The sequence below is a fragment of the Mustelus asterias genome, chromosome 1, assembly GCF_964213995.1.
Source record: "Mustelus asterias chromosome 1, sMusAst1.hap1.1, whole genome shotgun sequence".
Classification (NCBI taxonomy): domain Eukaryota; kingdom Metazoa; phylum Chordata; class Chondrichthyes; order Carcharhiniformes; family Triakidae; genus Mustelus; species Mustelus asterias.
In genome coordinates, this window is record NC_135801.1 from 50,200,710 (window position 1) to 50,228,116 (window position 27,407).

A 27,407-nucleotide genomic window follows, 5' to 3' on the forward strand; every position below is an offset into this window, starting at 1 on the left:
GGAAAGGTTGAGGGAACTAGGGCTGTTCTCTCTGGAGCGGAGGAGGCTGAGGGGAGACTTAATAGAGGTTTATAAAATGATGAAGGGGATAGATAGAGTGAACGTTCAAAGACTATTTCCTCGGGTGGATGGAGCTATTACAAGGGGGCATAACTATAGGGTTCGTGGTGGGAGATATAGGAAGGATATCAGAGGTAGGTTCTTTACGCAGAGAGTGGTTGGGGTGTGGAATGGACTGCCTGCAGTGATAGTGGAGTCAGACACTTTAGGAACATTTAAGCGGTTATTGGATAGGCACATGGAGCACACCAGGATGATAGGGAGTGGGATAGCTTGATCTTGGTTTCAGATAAAGCTCGGCACAACATCGTGGGCCGAAGGGCCTGTTCTGTGCTATACTGTTCTATGTTCTAAAAAGTGGTTTGGAAGGCAAATGGAATGTTGTTTATTGCAAAGGGAATGGGATATAAAGGTAGGTATGTTTTGCTATAGTTATATAGCGTATTGGTGAGTCCGCATCTTGAGTACTGTGTTCACTTTTGATCTCCTTTATATAAGACATAATTGCCACTCACCATCTTGACTTGGAACTATATAGCTGTTCCTTCACTGTCACTGGGTCAAAATCGTGGAACTTGCTCCTAACACCATTGTGGCTGTCCCTGCACTACATGGATCACAGTGGTTCAAGAAGGTGGCTCACCACCAACTTCTCAAGAGCAATTAGGGATGGGAAATTAAAATGCTGGCCTAGCCAGTGATTCCCACATCCATGTAAAGAAAAAAATAATTGCATTGGAAGCAGTTCAGAGAAGATTCACTGGACTGATTCCTGGGATAAGGGGGTTACCCTGTGAGGAAAGGTTGGATAGGTTGGGCCTGAACGTTAGAGTTTGGAAGAATGAAAGGTAATCTCATTAAAACATTTAAGATCCTGAGGTGACTTGACAGGGTGGATGCTGTAACAATGTTTCTGATTGTGGGTGAGACTAGAACTAAAGGACACAGTTTAAAAATAAGGGGGTCTCCCATTTAAGATGGAGATGAGGAATTCATTTTTCTCATGAGTCTGTGTCTCTTCGCTGGAGAGCAGTAGAGGCAGGGTCACTGAAAATTTTTAAGGCTGAGTTAAATAATTGTTTGATTCACAAGGGAGTCAAAGGGTATAAGGGGTAGAAGGCAAGTAGAGTTGAGGCCACGATCAGATTAACCATGAACTTACTGAATGGCAGAATAGGCCAGAGGAGCCAATATTTCATGTGTTCATATGTCAGTCCGCAATACTGAACAGCAGATGCAGCTTTCAGAATACAAGATCAGGTTTCTCGACACATGGGCTGCAAAGTAGATCTGTTGTTTCATTCCATGCCTGACTTCTACTTTGATGTTATTGGACTCACTGGCTACTAAAACTCCAACGTCTGAAACTTCTGCTGGAACTTCCTACAATTGTCCACTGCAAATTGGTGAAAAATGAGAGGAAACCCAGAGACCTAGCATCAAATGAATGTTCATGTCATTTCTCTGAAGGTTTCTGACAGGATAATGGGGGACAACGAAGAAATTGGACTCAATATTCATCTAAATAGCCTTCAATACACTCTTAATTCTTTTAGCATATTGCTTTAGAACTGCAACAGTGATCTGAATATTAAACTTCAATTAATGTGGAAAAACCTGCCAAGATGATCTTTAAAGCACAATTAGACAAAAATGGATGGTGATCTCTGGAGATCTCACAGCTTCAGTGTTTTTCATTGCTGCTGAGCTGTCCACCAGGTATCCTTTTACTGCTCCTTAAGTGACTTAAATGGGGGCCTCAGGTACTTTCACTGTGCCTTGTTCTGGGTATGTCAAGATGGCCTCTAGAACTTACAAGACTGAGAGTTTTCAATTCTCCAACCAAAAGACTCAATTTCAGTATCATGTGAGCATTTGATGTGTTGAACTTGTTTAAAGTTTTTTTTGTGGGATTAGTTTGATTGGAACATCTTAGATATATTTGTTAAGGGTTATACATTATTGTAGTTGTTTTGTTTGTAATTGATAAAAGTTATTGCTAATTTTCTTTCCATACATGTTAACTAAATAACTTAAATGAACTTTGTTCGATCAAAGCTCCCTAATGGATTATTTGAATTATACCTGAAGTGAAACATATCAAGCTTATCCTAGCCAAATTCAAGGTGCAAAACTTATGATCCAGGCAGGCTCCATAAAACACTTTGGAGTTCTGACCTGAACCGTAACAGTATACATTTGAAACTTAGTATTGGATTCTGAGAAAGACCAAGAGGTCTCTTCCAGAAACAAACCTTTAATTCGTATGTAGATTTACCTGGAATTACATCAAGGGTTCCTGGAAAAACTGGACTACTCAAGGGAATGTCAGCGTCTTCAGCAGTTTTGTGGAAAAGATCGAATGAATATCTCTGTAAAATACAAAGTAACACACTCCTGTTATGAGCAATCTTTCCATTAGCTTGTATCTATAGACAGAAATCAAACAAAACCATTGTCAACTAGTTATACCTTTTCCCAGAGGGTCTTGTCATTCCCTCACTGATGTTAATGCAACATTAAGTCTGAATAAACACTTACATTGGTGTTAATAACCAATTGGTAAAATTTTCAGACCATCAAACATATTCCAAAGCACAAAAAACAAAATACAAAAGAAGTGTAATTGCTACAAAAGTTTATTTCTACTGGGGTGGCACAGTAGTTAGCACGGCCGCCTCACAGTGCCAGGGACCCGGGTTCGATTCCCGGCTAGGGTCACTGTCTGTATGGAATCTGCACGTTCTCCCCATGTCTGCATGGGTTTCCTCCAGGTGCTCCAGTTTCCTCACACAGTCTGAAAGACATGCTGGTTAGATGCATTGGCCACGCTAAATTCTCCCTCCGTGTACTCGAACAGGCGCCGGAGTGTGGCAACGAGGGGATTTTCACAGTAACTTCATTGCAGTGTTAATATAAGCTTACTAATGACTAATAAATTAACTTAACTTAGGGCCATTTGGAGGACAGCTAACAGTTATCAATTCCCATACATGTAGGTCCCCTGTGGAAATTCAGAACTGAGAACAAGCAGATTCATGTCATTGTAAGTGTACAGTGTTATGCTTGGGTGTATTGTGTATTTATGTGGGCACAATAAACATTTATAAGCTTGTGTTTATACAAACATAGGGCAGAATTGTCCCAGAAATCAGCAAAGTGCCGTTTGTCCCACTGACAGCAATAGTGGATTTTTACGCTGTATTGTGTGGCACTTTGAATAAAAAACAGAGGCACAGGCCGCCATCACCGCAGCACTTCAACAATCCTGGTACGATACTTAAAGGTCACCACTGCACACAGTAGCGCATTTCAAGTCAGAGGAAGCCGCTGGGAAGTCATGGCTGCCAAATCTGGGAAGCATGCTGTCCTATGGTTCCCTTCCCTTCCCTCCCCTCCCTCCCTTCAGCCCTTCATTGAAGCCCTTGCCCCGGCACTGTAAGGCAACCACGAAGAAGATGCTGTGCAGACTTGCCTGTGACCTTCCCCCATCCCTGAAGACATGGAGCAGCTTTGTGAGCGCTGTGCCAATTTGAGTGAACTCATCCTCAAGCTGCCCTCCGAGTTCTGCTCGCCAGGTGCACGTTTTTGAGTCAAATTGTACATCCCGCCATTATGACATCACGCCGCAGTGGGAGTTAAATTTGATGTCAGAGATGCAATTCCGGCATAGGGACTTAATAATGATTTCAAATGTATTATAATGATGTTCCTCACGTAGCATGGTGAGAAACACGGCCCGCCACTCAGGAGCATCCTGCATTTATACCGTCGGGAAATATATCTAGGATTTTCCCTGCGATATTTTCTAGTTGTGTCGCTGAGTACACCCGTACAAATGGGAGCGGAAAATCTTGACCATAGGCTGATAGAGCAGAGAAAGCGGCTGTTTGGCCCGAGGAGTCTGTGACAGCTCAATGAAAGAGTGAAGCAATTAGACCTATACCCCTGCTTTTCCCCAACAGCTTTGTAAATGTTTCCCAGTCAAGTACTTTTCCAATTCTCTTTCGGAAGGTTACTATTGAGTCCACTCCCACAACATTTTAGACAGTACATTCCTGACCAGAATAACTCACTCTTTTAAAACTGCTTTTCTCATGTCGCCGCTAGTTCTTTTGCCAATTCCTTTAAATCATGAGTCAATAAAAAAAACAGGAGCAATAGGCCATTTGGCAAATCAAGCCGACTCTGCCATTCAACAAGATCATGGAGGATCTGCACATATACACAAGGTCCCTCTGCTCCTGTACCCCCTTTAGAATCATACCCTTTTTTAATGTTATCTCTCCATTTTCTTCCTATCAAAATGAATCATCTGCATTAAAATTATTCTGTCACTTGTCTGCCCATTCTACTGTTCTACTGAAGCTTAACACCATCCTCCTCACAGTTTGCAATATTTCCAAGTTTCGTGTCAACACAAATTTTGTAATTGCACTCTATACACCGAAGTCTAAGTCATTAATATTTATCAGGAAAAGTAAAGGTTCTAACACTGAACCCTGGAGAATTCCAGTTATCAACCGTTCACACTACACTCGGTTTCCTATCACAGCCAGTTTCGTTTCATTGTTGCTACTGCCCCTTTTATTCGAGGAGCTTTAATTTAGACCAGTAGACCATAAGACATAGGAGCAGAATTAGGCCCATCAAGTTTGCTCCACCATTCAATCATGGCTGAAATTTTTCTCTTCCCCATTCTCCTGCCTTTTCCCCATAACCCCCGATCCCTTTATTAATCAAGAGCCTATCTCTCACTGTCTTAAAGACACTCAATAACCTGGCCTCCATAGACTTCAGCAGCAAAGAGTTCCACAGATTCACCACTCTCTGGCTGAAGAAATTCCTCCTCATTTCTGTTTTAAAGGATCGTCCCTTTAGCCTAAGGTTGTGCCTTCTGGTTCTAGCTTTTCCTACTGGTGGAAACATCCTCTCCGCGTCCACTCAATCCAGGCCTCGCAGTATGCTGTAAGTTTGAATAAGATCCCCCCTCATCCTTCTAAACTTCAATGAGTACAGAACCAGAGTCCTCAACTGTTCTTCAAACGACAAGCTCTTCATTCCAGGGATCATTCTTGTGAACCTCCTCTGGACCCTTTCCAAGGCCAGCACACCCTTCCTTAGATACAGAGCCCAAAACTGCTGACAATACTCCAAATGGGATCTGACCAGAGCCTTATACAGCCTCAGATTACATCTCTGCTCTTGTTTTCCAGCCCTCTTGACATGATTGCTAACATTGCATTTACCTTCCTAACTGCCGACTGAGCCTGCATGTTAATCTTAAGAGAATCTTGAACAAGGACTCCCAAGTCCTTTTGTGCTTCTGATTTCCTAAGCATTTCCTCATTTAGAAAATAGTCTATGCCTCCATTCATCCTTCCAAAGAGCATAACCTCACACTTTTCCACATTGTATTCCATCTGTCACTTCTTTGCCCACTCTCCTAACCTGTCCAAGTCCTTCTGCAGCCCCCCTGCTTCCTCAATACTACCTGCCCCTCTACATATCTTTGTACCATCTGCAAACTTAGCAACAGTGCCCTCAGTTTCTTCTTCCAAATCGTTAATGAATATTGTGAAAAGTTGTGGTCCCACCACCAACCTCTGAGACACACCACTAGTCACCGACTGCCATCCTGAAAAAGACCCCTTTATCCCCACTCTCTGCCTTCTGCCAGTCAGCCAATCCTCTATCCATGCCAGGATCTTACCCTTAACACCATGGGCTCTTAACTTATTTAACAGTCTTGTATGCGGCACCTTGTCAAAGGCTTTCTGGAAATCTAAATAAATCACGTCCACTGCTTCTCCTTTATCTAACTTCCTTGTTACCTCCTCAAAGAACTCTAGCAGATTTGTCAGACATGACCTTCCCCTGATGAAGCTGTGCTGACTCAGTCCTACTTTATCATGCACTTCCAAGTACTCTGCGATCTCATCTTTAATAATGGACTCTAAAATCTTGCCATTGACCGAAGTCAGGCTAACCGGCCTATAATTTCCTGTCTGTTGCCTCCCTCCCTTCTTAAACAGCAGTGTTACATTAGCTACTTTTCAGTCCTCTGGGACCCTCCCTGCCTCCAGTGATTCCTGAAAGATCATCACCAATACCTCCACAATTTCTTCAGCTATCTCTTTTAGAACCCTGAGGTGTAGTCCATCCGGTCCAGGTGATTTATCCACCTTCAGACCTTTCAGTTTCCCCAGAACCTTCTCCTTAATGATGGTCACTGCACTCACCTGTGTCCCCTGATTCTCCTGGAGCTCTGGCATCCCACTGGTGTCTTCCATCGTGAAGACTGATGCAAAGTAACTATTCAGTTCCTCTGCTATTTCTTTGTTTCCTGTTATTACTTCTCCAGCCTCTCTCTTACCTTTTATATATTGAAAAAAACTCTTCCCATCTTCTTTTATATTACTAGCTAGTTTACACTCATATTTCATCTTCTCCCCCCTTATTGCCTTTTTAGTTGTCCTCTGTTTACTTTTAAAGGCTTCCCAATCCTCTGGCTTCCCACTAATCCTCGCCACTTTGTATGCTTTTTCTTTTGCTTTTATGCTGTTCTTGACTTCCCTCATCAGCCCTGGATGCCTCATCCTCCCCTTAGCATGTTTCCTCCTCCTTGGGATGAATTTCTGTTGTGCCTCCCAAATAACCCCCAAAAACTCCTGCCATTGCTGTTCCACTGTCTTCCCTGCTGGGCTCTCTTTCCAATCAACTCTGGCCAGCTCCTCTCTCATGTCTTTGTAGTTACCTTTATTTAATTGTAATAACGTTACATCTGATTCCAGCTTCTCCCTCTCAAACTGCAGGGTAAATTCTATCATATTGTGGTCACTGCCCCCGAAGGGTTCCTTCACCTTAAATTCCCTAATCAAGTCTGCCTCATTGCACATCACCAAATCCAGAATTGCCTGTTCCCTAGTAGGCTCTGTTACAAGCTATTCCAAAAAGCCATCTCTTAGACATTCCACAAATTCCTTTTCTTGGGATCCACTACCTACCTGATTTTCCCAGTCCACCTGCATATTGAAGTCCCCCATAATTATTGTAATATTGCCTTTTTTATATGCCTTTTCTATCTCCTGATTTATTTTCTGCCCTACATCCTGAATGCTGCTGGGGGACCTGTACATGACTCCCATCAGGGTCTTTTTAGCTTGCGATTCCTCAATTCTACCCACAGAGATTCCATGCCATCAGATCCTATATCGCTTCTTGCTGTCAATTTAACTTCATTCCTTACTAACAATGCAACCCCGCCCCCTTTGCCCATCTGCCTGTCCTTTCAATAGGACACATATCCTTGGATATTTAGATCCCAGCCCTGATCCCCTTGCAGCCACAACGTGATGCCCACAACATCATACCGGCCAATTTCAATGTGTGCAACAAGCTCATCTACCTTGTTCCATATACTGCGTGCATTTAGGTACAACACCCTCAGTCCTGCATTGACCACCTCCCTTCTCATACTTGTCACCTTTTTTGCTCTGCTTGAGGTTAGATTCCTGCCACCTTCTATACTCTCTGTTCTCTTACGTGGTCTGGAAACGTTATGAACCTCTCCTGAGCCTTCAGCTCCTTTAACTAGTTGAAAGTCCTCATCATTAACCTGCATTTCTACCCTCTCCTTTAACTTTGATTTTTAATTCTCTATACAACTGAACCCTTCCCCCCAGTATTTAGTTTAAAGCCCTATCTACAGCTTAGTTATACAGTTTGCCAGGACTCTGGTCCCAGCATGATTCAGATGAAAACCATCCCATCGAAACAGGTCCCCTCTTCCCCAATACTGGTGCCAATGTCCCATGAATTCAAATCCATTCCTCCCACACCAATCTTTGAGACACGCATTTACCTCCTTCATCTTATTCCCTCCAATTTCCTCCGAGGATATGAACCGGTTTAGAGAAAGCGATTTAGAGGATATGAACAGGTTACCACCATGTTCAGAGGGCAGCGAGGTGGGCAGATACCCTGCTTCTGGCCCTTTGTCAACCCTGCTCTCGATCCAGATTGGAGATATGGGCAAAGCTGTGGCATGGCCTAGGATGATTTGTTTATTTATTTTCCTTCTTTCCTTGAAGGGAAGTCTGGTACCCTGATATACATCCTCAGAGATGTGATTGGCAAGCTCACAGTTGCCATTGTGATAATGGGAGTTGCAAATTAAAAGGGCGAATATTTTGGAAATTGCTCAGTTAACACAAATTATGTCATTCATTTGATCCCATGAATGGCTTTTCATGATACAAAGGCACCCATTCATACCTTACTATTGTTTAAAACAATGGCGCTTTTCATAAAATAAATACTTACAAAATATGAAGGATCCCATTTTACACACCAATTTATTATGCCATTGCAGAATAAAAAGATTCAGTTGGATATAATTTCTACCATTGATGTCTTTTCTTACAGGGTTCTTCTGATCTTTCAGCAAAATTGTGGGAGAATTATAGTGTAATCGTAGTGTTAATGTTATAGAAATCATAGAAACTCAACAGTACAGAAAGAGGCCCTTCGGCCCATCGAGTCTGCACCAACCACAATCCCACCCAGGCCCCACCCCCATATCCCTACATATTTACCTACACATCTCAGGACACTAAGGGCAATTTTAGCATGGCCAATCAACCTAACCCGCACATCTTTGGACTGTGGGAGGAAACCGGAGCACCCAGAGGAAACCCACGCAGACACGAGGAGAATGTGCAAACTCCACACAGACAGCGACCCAAGCCGGGATTCGAACCCAGGTCCCTGGAGCTGTGAAGCAGCAGTGCTAACCACTGTGCTACCGTGCCGCCCCATAGAAATAGAAATACAGTTATTCCTGTAAGCCACCACCAAGAATGAACTGTCCAAACAGCCTATAATAGTCTCAGTTTCCCAGTCTGTACTGAGCTGACTAATCTTACCTGGGCAGAGGCCTCCATGTAGGGAAGGGGAAGGTCAGTTTATAATTGGGTTCAATTGTACCGCCCCTTGTGGTTGACCAGTCAGGAAATATTCACTGTCAAATCTCACCTCAGACAAGAGAGTGGCATGGTGGTATTATCACTGACTAGTATTCCAGAGACACGGGGGGGGGAGGGGGGGGGGGGGGGGGGGAGGGGGGGGGAGGGGAGGGGGGGGGGCAGGTTTGAATCCCACCATGGCAGATTTGAATTGATTAAAAGTCTATTGATGACCATGAAACCATTGTCAATTGGTCTAAAACAATTTGGTTCAATGCTCTTTAGGGAAGGAAATCTGCTGCCCTTACCTGCTCTGTGACTCCAGACCCACAGTAATCTAGTTGACTTTTAAATGCCCCCTCAAGGGCAATTAGGGATGGGCAATAAATGCTGACCCAGCCAGCAACACTCGCATCCTATGAAAGAATTTAAAATAAACAACGGCTTGGACAAGGTTCCAGAGGTGATCTTGTTCTACTTATGCCTTGTTGTGCTCCCATAGAGGCTAGTTGGCTCAGGTAGCGAGACAGCTAGTGTGTGGGTCAGGTTAATGCCAACAACACAGTATTCAATTATTATTTCAGATGAGGTAGTTTGCCTCTCCTTACCTGTAGTTCAGGGAATAATTGCTAAGGAATGTCTTTGGGTGGAGAATTCAAGAAGATCCTCTCATCATTGTAGATTTGTGCTTTATTGAGGTGGCATGGTGGCACAGTAGTTAGCACTGCTGCATCACAGTGCCAGGGACCTGGGTTCAATTCCCAGCTTGGGTCACTGTCTGTGGAGAGTCTGCATGTTCCCCTTGTGTCTGTGTGGATTTCCTCCAGGTGCTCCGGTTTCCTCCCACAGTCCGAAAGATGTGTTGTTTGGGCTGTTTAGCATTGGCCATGCTAAATTCTCCTTCAGTGTACCCAAGCAGGCGCCGGAGTGTGGCGATGAGGGGATTTTCACAGTAACTTCATTGCAATGTTAATGTAAGTCTACTTGTGACACTAATAAATAAACTTAAAAATAAACTCTTTATACACTAAGATTACTCATGTAAATAGTAAATGTACTTACACGTCTCTTTCTGCGCAGGTAAAAAGCCAACACACAAATGAGAACTAAAATCAAAATAAAGATCAGGACCCAAGTTGTCAAGACAAGTCCTAAAACAAAAGAAAAATAAAGGGATTAAGGATACATCAAGTACAATGAACACAGGCCTCAGCCAAATATGGAACACAATTCAGGACAAACTGGTATTAAACTAGCAATCTTAACTGGATAAACAAACAAAATAGCTGATGTGGAAAGTGGGACAATGGTGCAGCAAGGGATATTCATCTAGGATAGAAAATAAGGAGCTTTATACTTCATTTACAGCAGCAAACAGAAGCCAAATTAGCAAAATAATAAACTGGATGATTTAGATGTCCTCCTGGTACAACAAACACTGCAACAACTAAGAACAAAAATTGAAACACATCTTTTCTAATGTCAGAGACCGATGAAGTAGCATGAAAGAAATTGAAGGTTAGATGGATAAGGAAAATATTTCCAGCATTGCTGGGATCATGGAAATGTGTCATAGAATGTAATTGCTTCAGGTTGAGTTCTGTGGGTGGTCTTTTTTTCATTTTTGTAATGGTTTTTCTATCTTAGAAACTGGGATCCTGGTACGTGTACACATTATATTGTTCCTTTCTAATGGTGTAAACAACATCCTTTGTGCTCAGCCGCACAGTTTATCTTCCTGGATATTTCAGGAAAGGATTGTTCCTAACAAAACTAAATCTTACTTAACATCCATACATTAGCAATTCCCATCAAGAGTTGTTGGATAACAAATCTGGGTGTGAATCCTGGCTGATTCTTTCAAGATGTGGAGATGCCGGCGTTGGACTGGGGTGAACTCAGTAAGAGTTTTAACAACACCAGGTTAAAGTCCTGGTAGCAAATACCATAAACCTGTTGGACTTTAACCTGGTGTTGTTAAAACTCTTACTGATTCTTTCAAGCCCAGGAATGAGTTATAGCACCTGCTCCCGCCACTGCTCCAGTTGATATCGACTGACACCTGCGGGATATTGTTGTATGTGGAGTGTACCCACTAGGCATTTTCTGGCAATGTGTGAGCATGGGTATATTCAGCAAAGCCCATTTTTATATTTTAGAAGTTAAAAATATCTAGAAGAACAAGGCATCAAATTACAAAAGGTTATATGGAGAGCTATGTTTTGATGAAAATCTAAGAGACCTGTCACTATTTCTTGTAGTTGTTATTTTCTACACTGTACCATTGTATTATCAATAGTTTATTTTAAGACCTAAGCCCAGAAGTTATTTCTAATAAATATTAGTTAACGGATAGATTTTCAACTTCTCACCTGGGTTTAAATCTGCATGGATTGGTCGCTGACACAGAAAACATGATTTTTATTGACTCAAATGGGAAGGAAACTTGGGCATCTCCAATGCTGAGTAGAAAGGATATTAACCCTCCCAGATTGACCTGCAATCTCTAGGAATATTTGATTAATCTCCCAGTGCCGCTGCAAAAAACCTGGGACATCTCAATATTGACAGTTCACATTTCACATGTTTCATTTGTGGAGTCACTTGTTGCCATAGAGATATTTGAACCTCTGGGTGTTCTCCCAGAATTCCTCACCTACCCCGTGGAATGTTCCTCAGGGACTGACCATCATCTGTTGGAATCCATACAGAACGCAGTGATGGAGAACAAAAAATCCCACTCGAAGAGATTTACAATAAACAAAAATTGTGCCAACACTTTAGCACTGTTTTGGAAATATACTGTTCATTAAATAACTTTTGAAATGATTTGAACACATTATTTTTTTATAGACTATCTCCTGAAATGTCCCAGCCTGGCTTTCTCGGTCCAGTTTCAAAATCTTACTCTTCAATCATGCCTGGGATCTTCCTTCTGAACTCTGCTACTTGGGCTTATTTTCTTAATTATTAATGTAATATGTTAATGTCCTTGATGCCTATTTTGCTGCATATTTGTGGTACTGGATAGTGGAGGAGCCCTGGATGTTCTTGGTGTTCATTTCCCCCAGAATTATTAGTCTGGCTCTGAACTCTGCACTTGAGTTTCTGTTTCACTTGACTTTCCTGTTACCTCCCAAGGCAAATATTTTTATATGGAAATATATTTATTATAAGACCCGTTAAAGGAGATATTAATTTCATGGTCTCACTGAATGGTGGAGTGGGTTCTAGGGGCCAAGTTATCTACTCATTCTCCTTTTTCTTATATGCTTTTGTCCTTATGTTTAGTTGATGTTAACCATTTGTCAGTGGAAGTTCTGCTTGAAGCCCTTCTTGTGGACTCCCTGCTCCCTCCCTCCACCTGGCACATCCACAAAATTAAATTGTGCTGGTCTCTCTAGCTGTTGGAAGCAAAATGAAACACAGGTTTACATAGAAACATAGAAACAGAAAACTACAGCACAAAACAGGCCCTTCGGCCCCACAAGTTGTGCCGAACATATCCCTACCTTTTAGGCCTACCTATAACCCTCCATCCTATTAAGTCCCATGTACTCATCCAGGAGTCTCTTAAAAGACCCTACTGAGTTTGCCTCCACCACCACTGACGGCAGCCTATTCGACTCGCCCACCACCCTCTGAGTGAAAAATTTCCCGCTAACATTTCCCCTGTACCTACACCCCAGCACCTTAAACCTGTGTCCTCTCGTAGCAGCCATTTCCACCCTGGGAAAAAGCCTCTGAGAATCCACCCGATCTATGCCTCTCAACATCTTATATACCTCTATTAGGTCTCCTCTCATCCTACGTCTCTCCAAGGAGAAAAGACCGAGCTCCCTCAGCCTATCCTCATAAGTCATGCCACTCAATCCAGACAACATCCTTGTAAATCGCCTCTGCACCCTTTCAATCTTTTCCACATCCTTCCTGTAATGAGGCAACCAGAACTGAGCATAGTACTCCAAGTGGGGTCTGACGAGGGTCTTATATAGCTGCATCATTATCCCCGGACTCCGAAACTCAATCCCTCGATTGATAAAGGCCAGCACACCATATGCCTTCTTAACCACCTCCTCCACCTGCGGGGCCGATTTTAGAGTCCTATGGACCCGGACCCCAAGGTCCTTCTGATCCTCCACAGTACTAAGCTGAGTGAGAACTGAGGGGCTTTGGCTCATCGGGCTTAGGCAGAACGGGCGAGCAGGGTAAGTTTCTTATTTTTTTATTTATAATTTACTTTTCTCTGTGTACCTCGGAAGAAAGGGTGAAATATGAGTGTAAAGCCAGTGTGGTGCTCGCAGTGCAGTATGTGGGAGGTCCTGGAGGCACCAGGCCTCCCGGACATCCACATCTGTGAGGGGTGTGTCGAGCTGCGGTTCCTGAGGGACCGTGTTAGGGAGCTGGAACTGCAGCTTGATGATCTTAGGCAGGTGAGGGAGAATGAGGAGGTGATAGACAAGAGCTATCATCAGGTGGTCACACCAGGGCCACGGGAGGAGGCCAAGTGGGTGACAGCCAGGAAGGGTAAAACACGGGTGGTTGAGAGCACCCCGGTGGAAGTGCCTCTACATAACAAGTACTCCTGTCTGAGTACTGTTGGGGGGGACAGCCCATCTGGGGGAAGCAGCAGTGGCCGTGTCTCCGGGGTGGAGTCCGGCCCTGTAACTCAGAGGGCTAAGGAAAGGAGGAGGAAGGCGGTATTAATCGGGGACTCGACAGTCAGGGGGACGGACAGGCGATTTTGCAGAGGCAGGCGGGAGTCTCGCATGGTGGTCTGCCTCCCTGGGGCTGGGATCCAGGATGTCGCTGGGCGAGTCCCAGAAATCCTGAGGTGGGAGGGAGAGGAGCCGGAGGTAGCGGTACATATTGGTACCTCTGATGTGGGTAAGAAGGGGGAAGGGAACATGAAAAAAGAGTATAGGGAATTAGGGAGACAGCTGAGAAGGAGGAAAGCAAATGTAGTAATCTCGGGATTGCTGCCTGTGCCACGGGAAGGTGAGGAAAGGAATGGAGTGAGGTGGAGGATGAATGTGTGGCTGAGGGAATGGTGCAGGGGGCAGGGATTCAGGTTCCTGGACCATTGGGACCTCTTTAGGGGCAGGTGTGACCTGTATACTAAAAACGGGTGGCACTTGAATCCCAGGGGGACCAATATCCTGGCAGGAAGGTTGGCTAAGGCTACTGGGGAGAGTTTAAACTAGATAGGTTGGGGGGAGGGGATCAAAGCGACGTGACTGAGAGTGAGGAAGGTAGCTCGCAAACAGAGAAGGGTTATAGGCAGTGCAAGAGGGCAGGTGGACTGGGAACAGAGAAGGGGAGAGGTCAGACCATAGGATTGAGAGGTATCTACTCTAATGCCAGGAGTATAGTGAATAAACAATTAGCTAAAGGAGGAGAGGGCTTGGGAGATGTTAGTAGCGCTTCAACAAACCGGGTCCAGATAAAGGCTGGCATAAAGACACTTTGCCTGAATGCACGAAGCATTCGAAACAAAGTAAATGAGTTGATGGCACAAATCCATACAAATGAATATGATCTAGTGTCTATCACAGAAACGTGGTTGCAGGGTGACCGGGACTGGGAACTGAATATACAGGGTTATCAGGCATTCAGGAAGGATAGACAGGTAGAAAAAGGAGGTGGGGTAGCTTTGTTAATAAAGGATAATATCAGGACGGTAGTGAGAGACGACATAGGCTCTAAGGAGCAAAACGTGGAATCGTTGTGGGTGGAGATAAGGAATAATAGGGGGAGAAAGACACTGGTAGGCGTGGTCTATAGGCCCCCAAATAATAACTTAGAGGTGGGGAGGGCTACAAACAAGCAAATAATGGATGCGTGCAAAAGTGGAACGGCAATAATCATGGGGGATTTTAACCTACATATTGATTGGTCGACTCAAATTGGACGTGGAGGGCTTGAGGAAGAGTTCTTGGAATGCTGTTGGGATTGTTTCATTGAACAGTATGTTACAGAACCTACGAGAGAGCGAGCTATCTTGGATCTGGTTCTGTGCAATGAGACAGGTAGGATTAAGGATCTTCTTGTGAAGGATCCTCTTGGGATGAGTGATCTTAATATGGTGGAATTTCTGATACAGATGGAGGGTGAGAAAGTAGGGTCCCAAACCAGTGTCCTCTGCTTGAACAGAGGGGAGTACGATAGGATGAGGGTGGAATTGGCTAATGTAGACTGGGCGAGCAGACTGGTAGGTAGGACAGCTGAGGAACAGTGGAGGATTTTTAAGGAGATTTTTTTAAGTACTCAGCAAAAATATATTCCGGTGATAAAGAAGGACTGTAAGAAAAAGGATAACCGGACGTGGATAACGAAGGAAATAAAGGAGAGTATTAAAATAAAATCAGATGCGTACAGAGTGGCCAAAAATAGTGGAGAATTAGTGGATTGGGAAAGCTTTAAAGAAAAACAAAGAATGACTAAGAAAGCGATTAAGAAAGGAAAGATAGATTATGAAACTAAACTAGCTCAAAATATAAAAAATGATAGTAAAAGTTTTTACAAGTATATAAAAAGGAATAGAGTGGCTAGAGTGAATGTTGGACCCTTGGAAGATGAGAGGGGGGATTTAATAGTGGAAAACGAGGAAATGGCTGAGACGTTAAATAAGTTCTTTGTGTCGGTCTTCACGGTGGAAGACACAAATAGTTTGCCGAATATTAGAGATCGAGAGTTGGTGGGAGGGGAGGTCCTTAATACAATTACTGTGACTAAGGAGGTGGTGCTTGGTAGACTAATAGGACTGAAGGTAGACAAGTCCCCGGGCCCGGATGGAATGCATCCCAGGGTACTGAAAGAAATGGCTGAGGTAATAGCAGATGTGTTAGTAGTAATTTATCAAAATTCGCTGGACTCTGGGGTAGTGCCGGCTGACTGGAAAACAGCTACTGTTACGCCGCTGTTTAAAAAAGGAAGTAGACAAAAGGCGGGTAACTACAGGCCGGTTAGCTTAACGTCCGTAGTTGGGAAGATGCTAGAGTCCACTATTAAAGAGGAAATAACAGAGCACCTGAATAAGAATGGTTCGATCAAGCAGACGCAGCATGGATTCATGAAGGGAAAGTCGTGTTTGACGAATCTACTGGACTTTTATGAAGATGTCACTAGTGCGGTTGACAGAGGGGAACCGGTGGATGTGGTGTTTTTAGATTTCCAGAAGGCGTTCGATAAGGTGCCTCACAAAAGGTTGCTGCAGAAGATTGGGGTACACGGAGTTAGGGGTAAGGTGTTGGCGTGGATTGGGGATTGGCTATCTAACAGGAAGCAGAGAGTTGGGATAAATGGGTGCTTTTCTGGTTGGCAGTTGGTGACCAGTGGCGTGCCGCAGGGATTGGTGCTGGGGCCTCAATTGTTTACCATTTACATAGATGATCTGGAGGAGGGGACTGAATCTAGGGTATTCAAGTTTGCTGATGACACGAAGGTGAGTGGGAAAGCGAATTGCGTGGAGGACGCGGAAAGTCTGCAGAGAGATTTGGATAGGCTGAGCGAGTGGGCGTGGATCTGGCAGATGGAATATAACGTTAGCAAATGTGAGGTTATCCACTTTGGAAGAAATAATAGCAAATTGGAATATTATTTAAATGGAGAAAAATTACATCGTGTGACTGTGCAGAGGGACCTGGGGGTCCTTGTGCATGAATCGCAAAGACTCAGTCTGCAGGTGCAGCAGGTGATCAAGAAGGCGAATGGAATGTTGGCCTTTATCGCGAGGGGGATAGAATATAAAAGCAGGGAGGTCTTGCTGCAACTGTACAAGGCACTGGTGAGGCCGCAACTGGAGTACTGTGTGCAGTTTTGGTCCCCTTATTTGCGAAAGGATATATTGGCCTTGGAGGGAGTGCAGAGAAGGTTCACCAGGTTGATACCGGAGATGAGGGGTGTAGCTTATGAGGAGAGATTAAACAGATTGGGTCTGTACTCGTTGGAGTTTAGAAGGATGAGGGGTGATCTTATAGAGACATATAAGATAATGAAGGGGCTGGATAGGGTAGAGGTGGAGAGATTCTTTCCACTTAGAAGGGAAACCAGAACTAGAGGGCACAGCCTCAAAATAAGGGGGGGCCGGTTCAGAACAGAGTTGAGGGGGAACTTCTTCTCTCAGAGTGTAGTGAATCTCTGGAATTCTCTGCCCACTGAAGTGGTGGAGGCTTCCTCGTTGAATATGTTTAAATCACGGGTGGATAGTTTTCTGATCGATAAGGGAATTAGGGGATATGGGGAGCAGGCGGGTAAGTGGAACTGATTCGCTTCAGATCAGCCATGATCTTGTTGAATGGCGGGGCAGGCTCGAAGGGCCAGATGGCCTACTCCTGCTCCTATTTCTTATGTTCTTATGTTCTTAAGAGTCTTTCCCTTTATATTGTACTCCTTCATCCCATTTGACCTGCCAAAATGGACCACTACGCATTTATCTTTGTTTATAAACAAAGATTCTCAACAACGGGGACCCAAGTCACCTGATCAGCTATCATACAATGAGGTGTCATGTTATTAAGCCTCCAGGCAAATATCCAATCAGAGTTGGAAGCACTAACAGGCAGCCAAAGCAATGCCAGTTTTCCCCAGGGGGCAAGTTGAAAATGCACAGCACCAATTTGTTTGCAAGGTCACCATTTTACTAAAGGTGTTCGTCCATTTTAAATAGCTGAGTTAAATCCTGTATTAAAGTAGCAGAGAGAGGAATATTGAACCATAGAACCATAGAACTCCTACAGTGCAGAAAGAGGCCATTCGGCCCATCGAGTCTGCACCGACAACAATCCCACCCAGGTCCTATCTCCATATCCCTACATATTTACCTGCTAATCCCTCTAACCCTCATATTTACCCGCTAATCCTTCTAATCTACGCATCCCGGGACACTAAGGGGCAATTTAGCTTGGCCAATCAACCTAACCCGCACATCTTTGGACTTTGTTTGAGAGCACTAGACATTTATTCACTACTCTCATGGTATGACAGCATAATGGGAGAGTAATTCAGCAATTTGAACTAATAATCCAGATGAATGCAATTACAAAATCCATCATGGCAGTTTGAAAATTTTAATTGCAGCAAATGTTTTTAACTCACTATTTTAAGGTAGGAAACTTGGCAACAAACATTCATTGCAAGAAACAAACCAGGAGCTTGCTTCCAATTGGCTTTCACTTACTATATAGAAGAGAGTTGCAAATGTTTTCCCCAGCCTTTCCAATGACTGAGATGTTCTCTTTAAATTTCACTCCTATCCGGATATAATATTGCCTATAGCAGACCATGAGTGCCATCTGCTGGTGAAGAGCAGGTTACCTGAATTTTTTATCTCCAAACTTTTCCATTCTTCAAAAGTGAACATAAAATTCACAAAGTAAATTAACAACACAGTCTCAAAGTTCTCAAGCAATAACAACTCTATTTTGCTTAAATATACAGCACATATGGATTCAATATTCTGATTTTTCCCCAAGGAAGAAACAATGTAATTCCTGTTACCATCGTATTATTGCCAGCATAATTCTCTTCTTATATTGATGGGTGCTGATTAGAGAGAGGGATAGATGATTATTTATCAGAATTGTTAGGGCGATGGTCTGAATAGCAAACTGTCTATCCCTTTGCAGCTTGAAGCAGGGGAGACTTTAACTTCTAGACTTCATAGACAACATCAACCTCTCCTCAGAATCCATCAGGTTCTATTCAAGTATTAGCTACATGGTGAACATGGCAAGAATTCAAGAGATTGGACAGTCTTGCCAGAGGCATGAAGATATGGTCCCTAGAACTCAGGTGAGTAGCATTAACCTTGGCCTTTATATTTTGCATTCTCTGGGTGTATTTCTAATCATGTCAGGATGTTAAATCACAGGCCTCTGTGTGTGCTACTGGTAGATCACATGATATCTGTGAGACATGTCAATTTCATACAGAAATGTGACATCCCCAAACTAAATCCCTATATTTCACTTCTAACCTAATGACATAGAACACAAGCATTTGTACAAATCTTCTTATGATCATAGAATGATACAAGAGATAGAAGCCATTCAGACTGTTGTGCTTGAGTTAGCTCTTTGGTAATCCTATCCAATTAATTCCAGTGTCTTTCCCCATCGCCCTATACATTTAGTCCCTTCAATTATCTAAATGGTGAATTTGCTTCCCCAACACTTTTAGGGATTGAATTTGAGATCACAACAAAAGATGGTGCAAGGGGGAGGGTTTCAGATTCCTGGGACACTGGAACCGGCTCTGGGGGAGGTGAGACCAGTACAAACTGGACAAGAACCAGAACTGATGTCCCTAGAGTGAGTCTTTGCTATTGTGTTTGGGAGGATTTAATGGCAGGGGGTTGGGAACCTAAGCAGGGTGATAAGGGAAAGAGAAACAAGGACAGTAATAATAGTACGAACAGTAAAATGCAAAAATGGTAGACAGGGTAATCAAGGGTGAGAGGCAAATAGGGCCACAGTATAAAGAAAAGTTAGGATGTTTAAACATGGCAGAAAGGCAAGCCTAAGGCATTGTATCTTAATGCATGAAGCATTCGGAATAAGACGGACAAACTGACAGCACAAATCGAGGTAAATGGATATGATCTCATAGCCATTACGGAGACATAGTTAAAAGGAGATCAAAATTGGGAACTTAATATTCAGGGATATTTGATGTTTCGGAAAGACAGGAAAGAAGGAAAAGGTGATGGGTAGTGTTATTAATAAGAGATGAAATTAGGTCAGTTATGAGAGATGATCTTGGTTCGTGTCCATTTGGGTGGAGGTAAAAACAGCAAGGGAAAGTAGGAATAGTGTACAGACTCTCAAACAATAGCCACACTGTAGGAAAGGATATAAATTAGCAAATAATAGGAGGATGTAAAAAGAATAGAACAATAATTAGGAGTGACTTTAATCTTCATGCTGATTAGATTTAACAAGTTGGAAAGGGTAGCTATGATAACAAATTCATGGAGCCAACCAGGGAACAAACTATCTTGGATCTCGTAATGGGTAATGAGGCAGATTTAATAAATGACCTCAGAGTAAAAGATTCCCAAGAAAGTCGTAATCATTACATGATAGAATTTATTCATTTTGAGAGTGAGAAACTTGGATCTGAAGCAAATGTGTTTAACTTAAATAAAGGGAATTACAATAAAATGAGGATAGAGTTAGCTAAAGTGGACTGGGCAGATAGATTAGCAGGAAAGTCAGTAAGCAAGCAGTGGCAGATATTTAAGGAGGTCATTCATGACTCTCAGCAAAAATATATCCCAGTAAGGTGGAAAGAATCTGACTGGAGGATAAACCAACCATGGCTAACCAAGGAAGTTAAAGAGAGTTTTAAGTTAAAAGTAAAAGCATACAAGGAGGCAAAAGTCAGTGATAGCCCTGAAGACTGGGATAAATTCAAAATCCAGCAAAGGAGAACTAAAAAAATAATAGAGGGAAAATAAACTATGAGGGCAAACTAGTGAGGAATATAAAAACTGATATTATTAAGAGCTTCTTTAAATATATAAAAAGGAAGAGAGAGGTCAAAATGAACACAGGCCTCTTAGAAAATGAATCTGGGGAGATAGTTATGGGGAACAAGGAAAGGGCAGAGGAGTGAAACAGATATTTTACATCAGTCTCTATGGTGGAAGATACTTCAAACATCCTATTAATACTAAAGAATATGGGGGAGGAATTAAGTACCATCTCACTAGAGAAGTAGTATTAGACAAACTAATGGGGCTAAAGGCAGGTAAATCCTCTGGCCCCAATGGCTTGCATCCTCGGATCCTAAAAGAAGTAGCTGCAGAGATAATGGGTGCATTGGTTGTAACTTTTCAAAAATCCTTGGATTCTGGAGAAGTACCGGAGGATTGGAAAAGTGCCAGTGTGAACCCCTATTCAATAAGGGAGGTCAGCAAAAAGTAGGTAACGATAGGCCGATTAGCCTAACATCTATTGTTGGAAAATGCTGCAATCAATTATTAAGGAAGTAATAGCAAAACATTTGGAAAATCATAGTCTAAACAAGCAGAGTCAGTGTGACTTCATGAAAGGGTGATAATGTCTGACTAATTTTTAGAATTTTTCAAGGATGTTTCAACCAGAGTGGATAGAGGAGAACCAGTAGATGTGTTGTATATGGGTTTCCTGAAGGCTTTTGACAAGGTCCCTCACAAAAGGTTAAGCCAAAAAATGGTCCATGGTGTTAGAACATAGAACATAGAACAGTACAGCACAGAACAGGCCCTTCGGCCCACGATGTTGTGCCGAGCTTTATCTGAAACCAAGATCAAGCTATCCCACTCCCTATCATCCTGGTGTGCTCCATGTGCCTATCCAATAACCGCTTAAATGTTCCTAAAGTGTCTGACTCCACTATCACTGCAGGCAGTCCATTCCACACCCCAACCACTCTCTGCGTAAAGAACCTACCTCTGATATCCTTCCTATATCTCCCACCACGAACCCTATAGTTATGCCCCCTTGTAATAGCTCCATCCACCCGAGGAAATAGTCTTTGAACGTTCACTCTATCTATCCCCTTCATCATTTTATAAACCTCTATTAAGTCTCCCCTCAGCCTCCTCCACTCCAGAGAGAACAGCCCTAGCTCCCTCAACCTTTCCTCAAAAGACCTACCCTCCAAACCAGGCAGCATCCTGGAAAATCTCCTCTGCACTCTTTCCAGCGCTTCCACATCCTTCTTATAGTGAGGTGACCAGAACTGCACACAATATTCCAAATGTGGTCTCACCAAGGTCCTGTACAGTTGCAGCATAACCCCACGCCTCTTAAACTCCAACCCCCTGTTAATAAAAGCTAACACACTATAGGCCTTCTTCACAGCTCTATCCACTTGAGTGGCAACCTTTAGAGATCTGTGGATATGGACCCCAAGATCTCTCTGTTCCTCCACAGTCTTCAGAACCCTACCTTTGACCCTGTAATCCACATTTAAATTAGTCCTACCAAAATGAATCACCTCACATTTATCAGGGTTAAACTCCATTTGCCATTTTTCAGCCCAGCTTTGCATCCTATCTATATCTCTTTGCAGCCTACAACAGCCCTCCACCTCATCCACTACTCCACCAATCTTGGGGTCATCAGCAAATTTACTGATCCACCCTTCAGCCCCCACCTCTAAGTCATTAATAAAAATCACAAAGAGCAGAGGACCAAGCACTGATCCCTGTGGCACTCCGCTAGCAACCTGCCTCCAATCCGAAAATTTTCCATCCATCACCACCCTCTGTCTTCGATCAGACAGCCAGTTACCTATCCAATCGGCCAACTTTCCCTCTATCCCACACCTCCTCACTTTCAACATAAGCCGACCATGGGGGACCTTATCAAACGCCTTACTAAAATCCATGTATATGACATCAACTGCCCTACCTTCATCAACACACTTAGTTACCTCCTCAAAAAATTCAATCAAATTTGTGAGGCACGACTTGCCCTTCACGAATCCGTGCTGACTATCCCGGATTAATCCGCATCTTTCTAAATGGTCGTAAATCCCATCCCTAAGGACCTTTTCCATCAATTTACCAACCACAGTAGTAAGGCTAACCAGTCTATAATTACCAGGGTCATTTCTATTCCCTTTTTTAAACAGAGGAACAACATTCGCCATTCTCCAGTCCTCTGGCACTATCCCCGTGGACAGCGAGGACCCAAAGATCAAAGCCAAAAGCTCTGCAATCTCATCCCTTGCCTCCCAAAGAATCCTAGGATATATTTCATCAGGCCCAGGGGACTTATCGACCTTCAGTTTATTCAAAATTGCCAGGACATCCTCCCTCCGAACATCCATTTCCTCCAGCCTATTAGCCTGTAACACCTTCTCTTCCTCAAAAACATGGCCCCTCTCCTTGGTGAACACTGAAGAAAAGTATTCATTCATCACCTTGCCTATCTCTACTGACTCCATACACAAGTTCCCACCACTGTCCTTGACCGGCCCTAACCTCACCCTAGTCATTTTTTTATTCCTCACATAAGAGTAAAAAGCCTTGGGGTTTTCCTTGATCTGACCCGCCAAGGACTTCTCATGTCCCCTCCTAGCTCTCCTAAGTCCCTTTTTCAGCTCATTCCTTGCTAATTTGTAACCCTCAATCGAGCCATCTGAACCTTGTTTCCTCATCCCTACATAAGCTTCCCTCTTCCTTTTCACAAGACATTCCACCTCTTTCGTGAACCATGGTTCCCTCATTCGGCCATTTCCTCCCTGCCTGACAGGGACATACCTATCAAGGACACACAGTACTTGTTCCTTGAAAAAGTTCCACTTTTCATTAGTTCCTTTCCCTGACAGTTTCTGTTCCCAACTTATGCCCCCTAATTCTTGCCTAATCGCATCATAATTACCACTCCCCCAATTGTAAACCTTGCCCTGCCGTACGGCCCTATCCCTCTCCATTGCAATAACAAAAGACACCGAATTGTGGTCACTATCTCCAAAGTGCTCTCCCACAACCAAATCTAACACTTGGCCCGGTTCATTTCCCAGTACCAAATCCAATGTGGCCTCACCTCTTGTCGGCCTATCCACATATTGTGTCAGGAAACCCTCCTGCACACACTGCACAAAAACTGCCCCATCCAAACTATTTGACCTACAAAGGTTCCAATCAATATTTGGAAAGTTAAAGTCCCCCATGACAACTACCCTGTGACCCCCACACATATCCATAATCTGCTTAGCAATTTCTTCCTCCACATCTCTATTACTATTTGGGGGCCTATAGTAAACTCCTAACAACGTGACCGCTCCTTTCCTATTTCTAACCTCAGCCATATCACCTCAGTGTGCAGATCCCCCTCGAAGTGCCTTTTCGCAGCTGTTAAACTATCCTTGGTTAACAATGCCACTCCTCCACTTCTTTTACCAGCTTCCCTACACTTACTGAAACATCTATACCCCGGAACGTCCAACAACCATTCCTGTCCTTGTTCTACCCACGTCTCCGTAATGGCCACAACATCGTAGTCCCAAGTATCAATCCACGCCCCAAGTTCATCTACCTTGTTCCGGGTGCTCCTTGCATTGAAGTAGACACACTTCAACCCACCTTCCTGTCTACCGGTACCCACCCTTGATCCTGATACCTTCCCCAATACCTCACCACCCTCAACACTGATTTCTGGACTACAGCTCCTTTTCCCACTCCCCTGACAAATTAGTTTAAACCCCCCTGAAGAGCCGTATCAAATTTCTCTCCTAGGATATTGGTGCCCCTCTGGTTCAGGTACACCCCGTCCTGTTTATACAGGTCCCACCTTCCCCAGAATGTGTTCCAATTATCCACGTATCTGAAACCCTCCCTCCTACACCATCCCTGCAACCACATGTTTAACTGCACTCTCTCCCTGTTCCTCAACTCGCTATCCCGGGGCACCGGCAACGTACCAGAGATGACCACATGTTTTGTCTTGGCTCTCAGCTTCCAGCCCAGCTCCAGAAATTCCTGCTTTAAATCCCTGTCCCTTCTCTTACCTATGTCGTTGGTACCAATGTGTACCACGACTTGTGACTGTTTCCCCTCTCCCTTCAGAATCCGGAGATAGTTGGAGATAGTATATTGGTATGGGCAGGAAACAGCGAGTGAGAATAAGGGTTCTTTTTCAGGCTGGCAAACTGTCACCAGTGGGTTCCACAGAGATCAGTGCTGGGACCGCAACTGTTTACAATAAATTAATGACTTGGAGGAAGGAAGAGAATGTACTGCAGCCAAATTTGCAGATGACACAAAAATAGGTGGAAAAGCAAGTTGTGAGAGAGGTGCAAAGTTTACAAAGAAATATTTATAGCTTAAGTAAGTAGGCAAAAAAATTGGCAAATGGAGATAATGTGGGGAAATGTGAAGTTGTTCATTTTGGAAGGGAGAACAAAAGAACAGAGTATTATTTAAATGGAGAAAAACTGTAGAAAGCTGCAACACAAAGGGACTTGGGGTACTTGTGCACGAAACACACAAAGCTAGCACACAGGTGCAGCAGCTAAACAGGAAGGCTAATGGAATGTTGGCCTTTATTTCAAGGGGGTTGGAGTATAACAGTAGGGAAGTCTTGCTACAACTGTACAAGGTACTGCTGAGACCACATCTGGTGTACTGTGAACAGTTTTGGTCCCTTTATTGAAGGAAAGACATTAGTCCCAATTCAGGAGAATCAGGGCCATGTGCCCACATTAGCACTGGTGTTTGCAGCGTTTATCAGGTGGGATTTTCCCAGCTGATAAATGCTAATTTATTCATATTGGGCAAACTGCCGGCCAGCCCTGCTATTCCGAGACCGGGTAACCATTTATTGAATGGTGACCTGAACTCTGCGCTGAGAGGCAGTCTCCGTCCTCCCACAAAAACATAAACGGGGGGGTGGCCCCCACATTGACCAAAGGAGCACCACCAACCCCTTAACAAAGAGGAGCATCCTCCTCCGCCCCCACAATCCCACACCACACAGGCATGAGGGTGACCCGACCTGACCCCCCCCACACTCAGCCACCCTCTACTCAGACCTCCTTTCCCAATCAGATCCAGCATGGTGATTAGCACTGCTGCCTCACAGCGCCAGGGACCCAGGTTCAATTCCTGGCTCAGGTCACTGTTATGTGGAGTTTGCATGTTCTCCTTGTTTCTGTGTGGGTTTCCTCCCACAGTCCAAAGATGTGTGGGTTAGGTTGATTGGCCATGCTAAATTGACCCTTAGTGTCAGGGGGACTAGCAGGGTAATTACGTGGGGCTACGGGATTAGGGGCTGGGTGGGACTGTAGTCAATGCAGACTCGATGGGCCAAATGGCCTCTTTCTGAACTGTAGGGATTCTATGATCCCCACTCAGGCTCCCTTTCCCCGTCAGATCACCCCCTCCCCCACCCCTTTCCCCCACTCAGACCTCCTTTCCCCATCAGATCCCCACTCAGGCCCCTTTTCCCCCACTGATTCCCCCCCACTCAGCCTCCCCCCCCCCCTCTCAAATCTCCAATTAGACCCCCTTCCCCTCAGATCCCATCCATTCAGCTTCCCTAGAGGCCAAGCTCCTTGGCAGTGCCAACAGTGCACTGCCCCTGGCATCGATGCCCTGTGGGGGTTTGAGGAGGTAGATCTGCTGATACCAGACTGCAGAGGAAAGGTCCTTTAAGGGTCCTCGGGTTGGATAGGCTCAGACTGGGGTCAAGAGGTTGATCTCACCACTCACCACTGTGATGGGGGTGTCGTGGCTGGATTGTCCCTTCTTTCCCTGGCAGATCTAAAGATCACCCCTGGCAGGATGATGTCCGGTAGCCTTGAGATCCATTTCTGCATTCTTGCCTGTCAGCTGTGCAAATTCTGAAGTGACCGGGTCACTTTAATCTCCATGCACCCACCCCCCCACCGCTTCCCCCCACCCTTCCCCCCCACCCCACCCCTCCAGTCACCTGGCAGGATTGTAAATCATTGCGATACTCATTCTGCAGCAGAGATTTTCCTTACTCCATGTCAGAAGCTGCAGGTGTGAGCAGACAGAGAAGAGATGCCAATTTTACCTGGTTGGGGGGAGGGTGGGGCTGGGTTCCGGTCTGCCCAGCTGTGCACACAGCCCCAGTGTATTCACACAGCTTTAATTTGAAGTTGCTGAGGCTTCCCTACAAACTCAGATCATTGAAATACTCTCCATTCCATTTGAAGGGTGGGATTTTTCCGCCCTGCTGCACTGGTCGAGTAGTGTAGCAGGGCGAGAAATATGAGCGAGAGACAAAAAAAATTGTTCGTGTCCAATTTCCTCCCTCTCCCGATATTGCTGGCCCTGTTCTGGAGGCGAAATCAACTTTGCGTCTGAGGAGGGCACAGTGTTTGATGAGATTTGGAACATCTTTCATGTTTTTGTACCCTATACCTCGGTTAATAAAACCAAGAAGTTTACTCAACTTGTCCTGCTACCTTTAAAGACCTTTTTGTGCATGCACTGCCAGGTCTTTGTGTTCTTGCATCCCCTTTAAAATTGTACCATATTGCCTCACCTCATTCTTTCTATCAAGCACCTATTGGGAGGGAAGGAAGTACAGTAAACTAAATACAGAAAGCTGTCACTTCTGTAAGTGACAAAGAATAACACATTTTGAGGGACTTTCCATTGCACTGGGTGGCACCCAATTCTTAATGTTGCTTTAAAAGAGTAGTGTTGACAACAAGAGCATTTTGTCAGCAGGACAGGAGTGCAGTCAATTGTGCAGTATTTGGAAAGGGACCGTGGATTAATTTTATTTTTCCTGGGCGAAGGCATAAGAACAGAAATCGCACAACATTTAAAATACAGACTTGCCCTTTCAGTAGTGCAATGAAGCCCAAATTAGTCCAACACTATTTCCCTTGGACCAGGAAGGCCTTAAAGAA

General features: G+C 44.1%; 1 protein-coding gene across 2 annotated transcripts in view; it reads right to left on the bottom strand.

Moving 5' to 3' along the window:
• The window catches only part of LOC144491796 (uncharacterized), a 287,453-nt gene that overhangs the window by 198,401 nt on the left and 61,645 nt on the right, over positions 1-27,407 (bottom strand). For both annotated transcript variants that reach the window (XM_078210123.1, XM_078210181.1), the window contains exons 3-4: positions 10,089-10,177; positions 2,339-2,432 (exon numbers count right to left, since the gene is read on the bottom strand). In XM_078210123.1, coding sequence (XP_078066249.1) covers positions 2,339-2,432; positions 10,089-10,177 — 183 coding nt within the window. The remainder of the gene's footprint in view (positions 1-2,338; positions 2,433-10,088; positions 10,178-27,407) is intronic.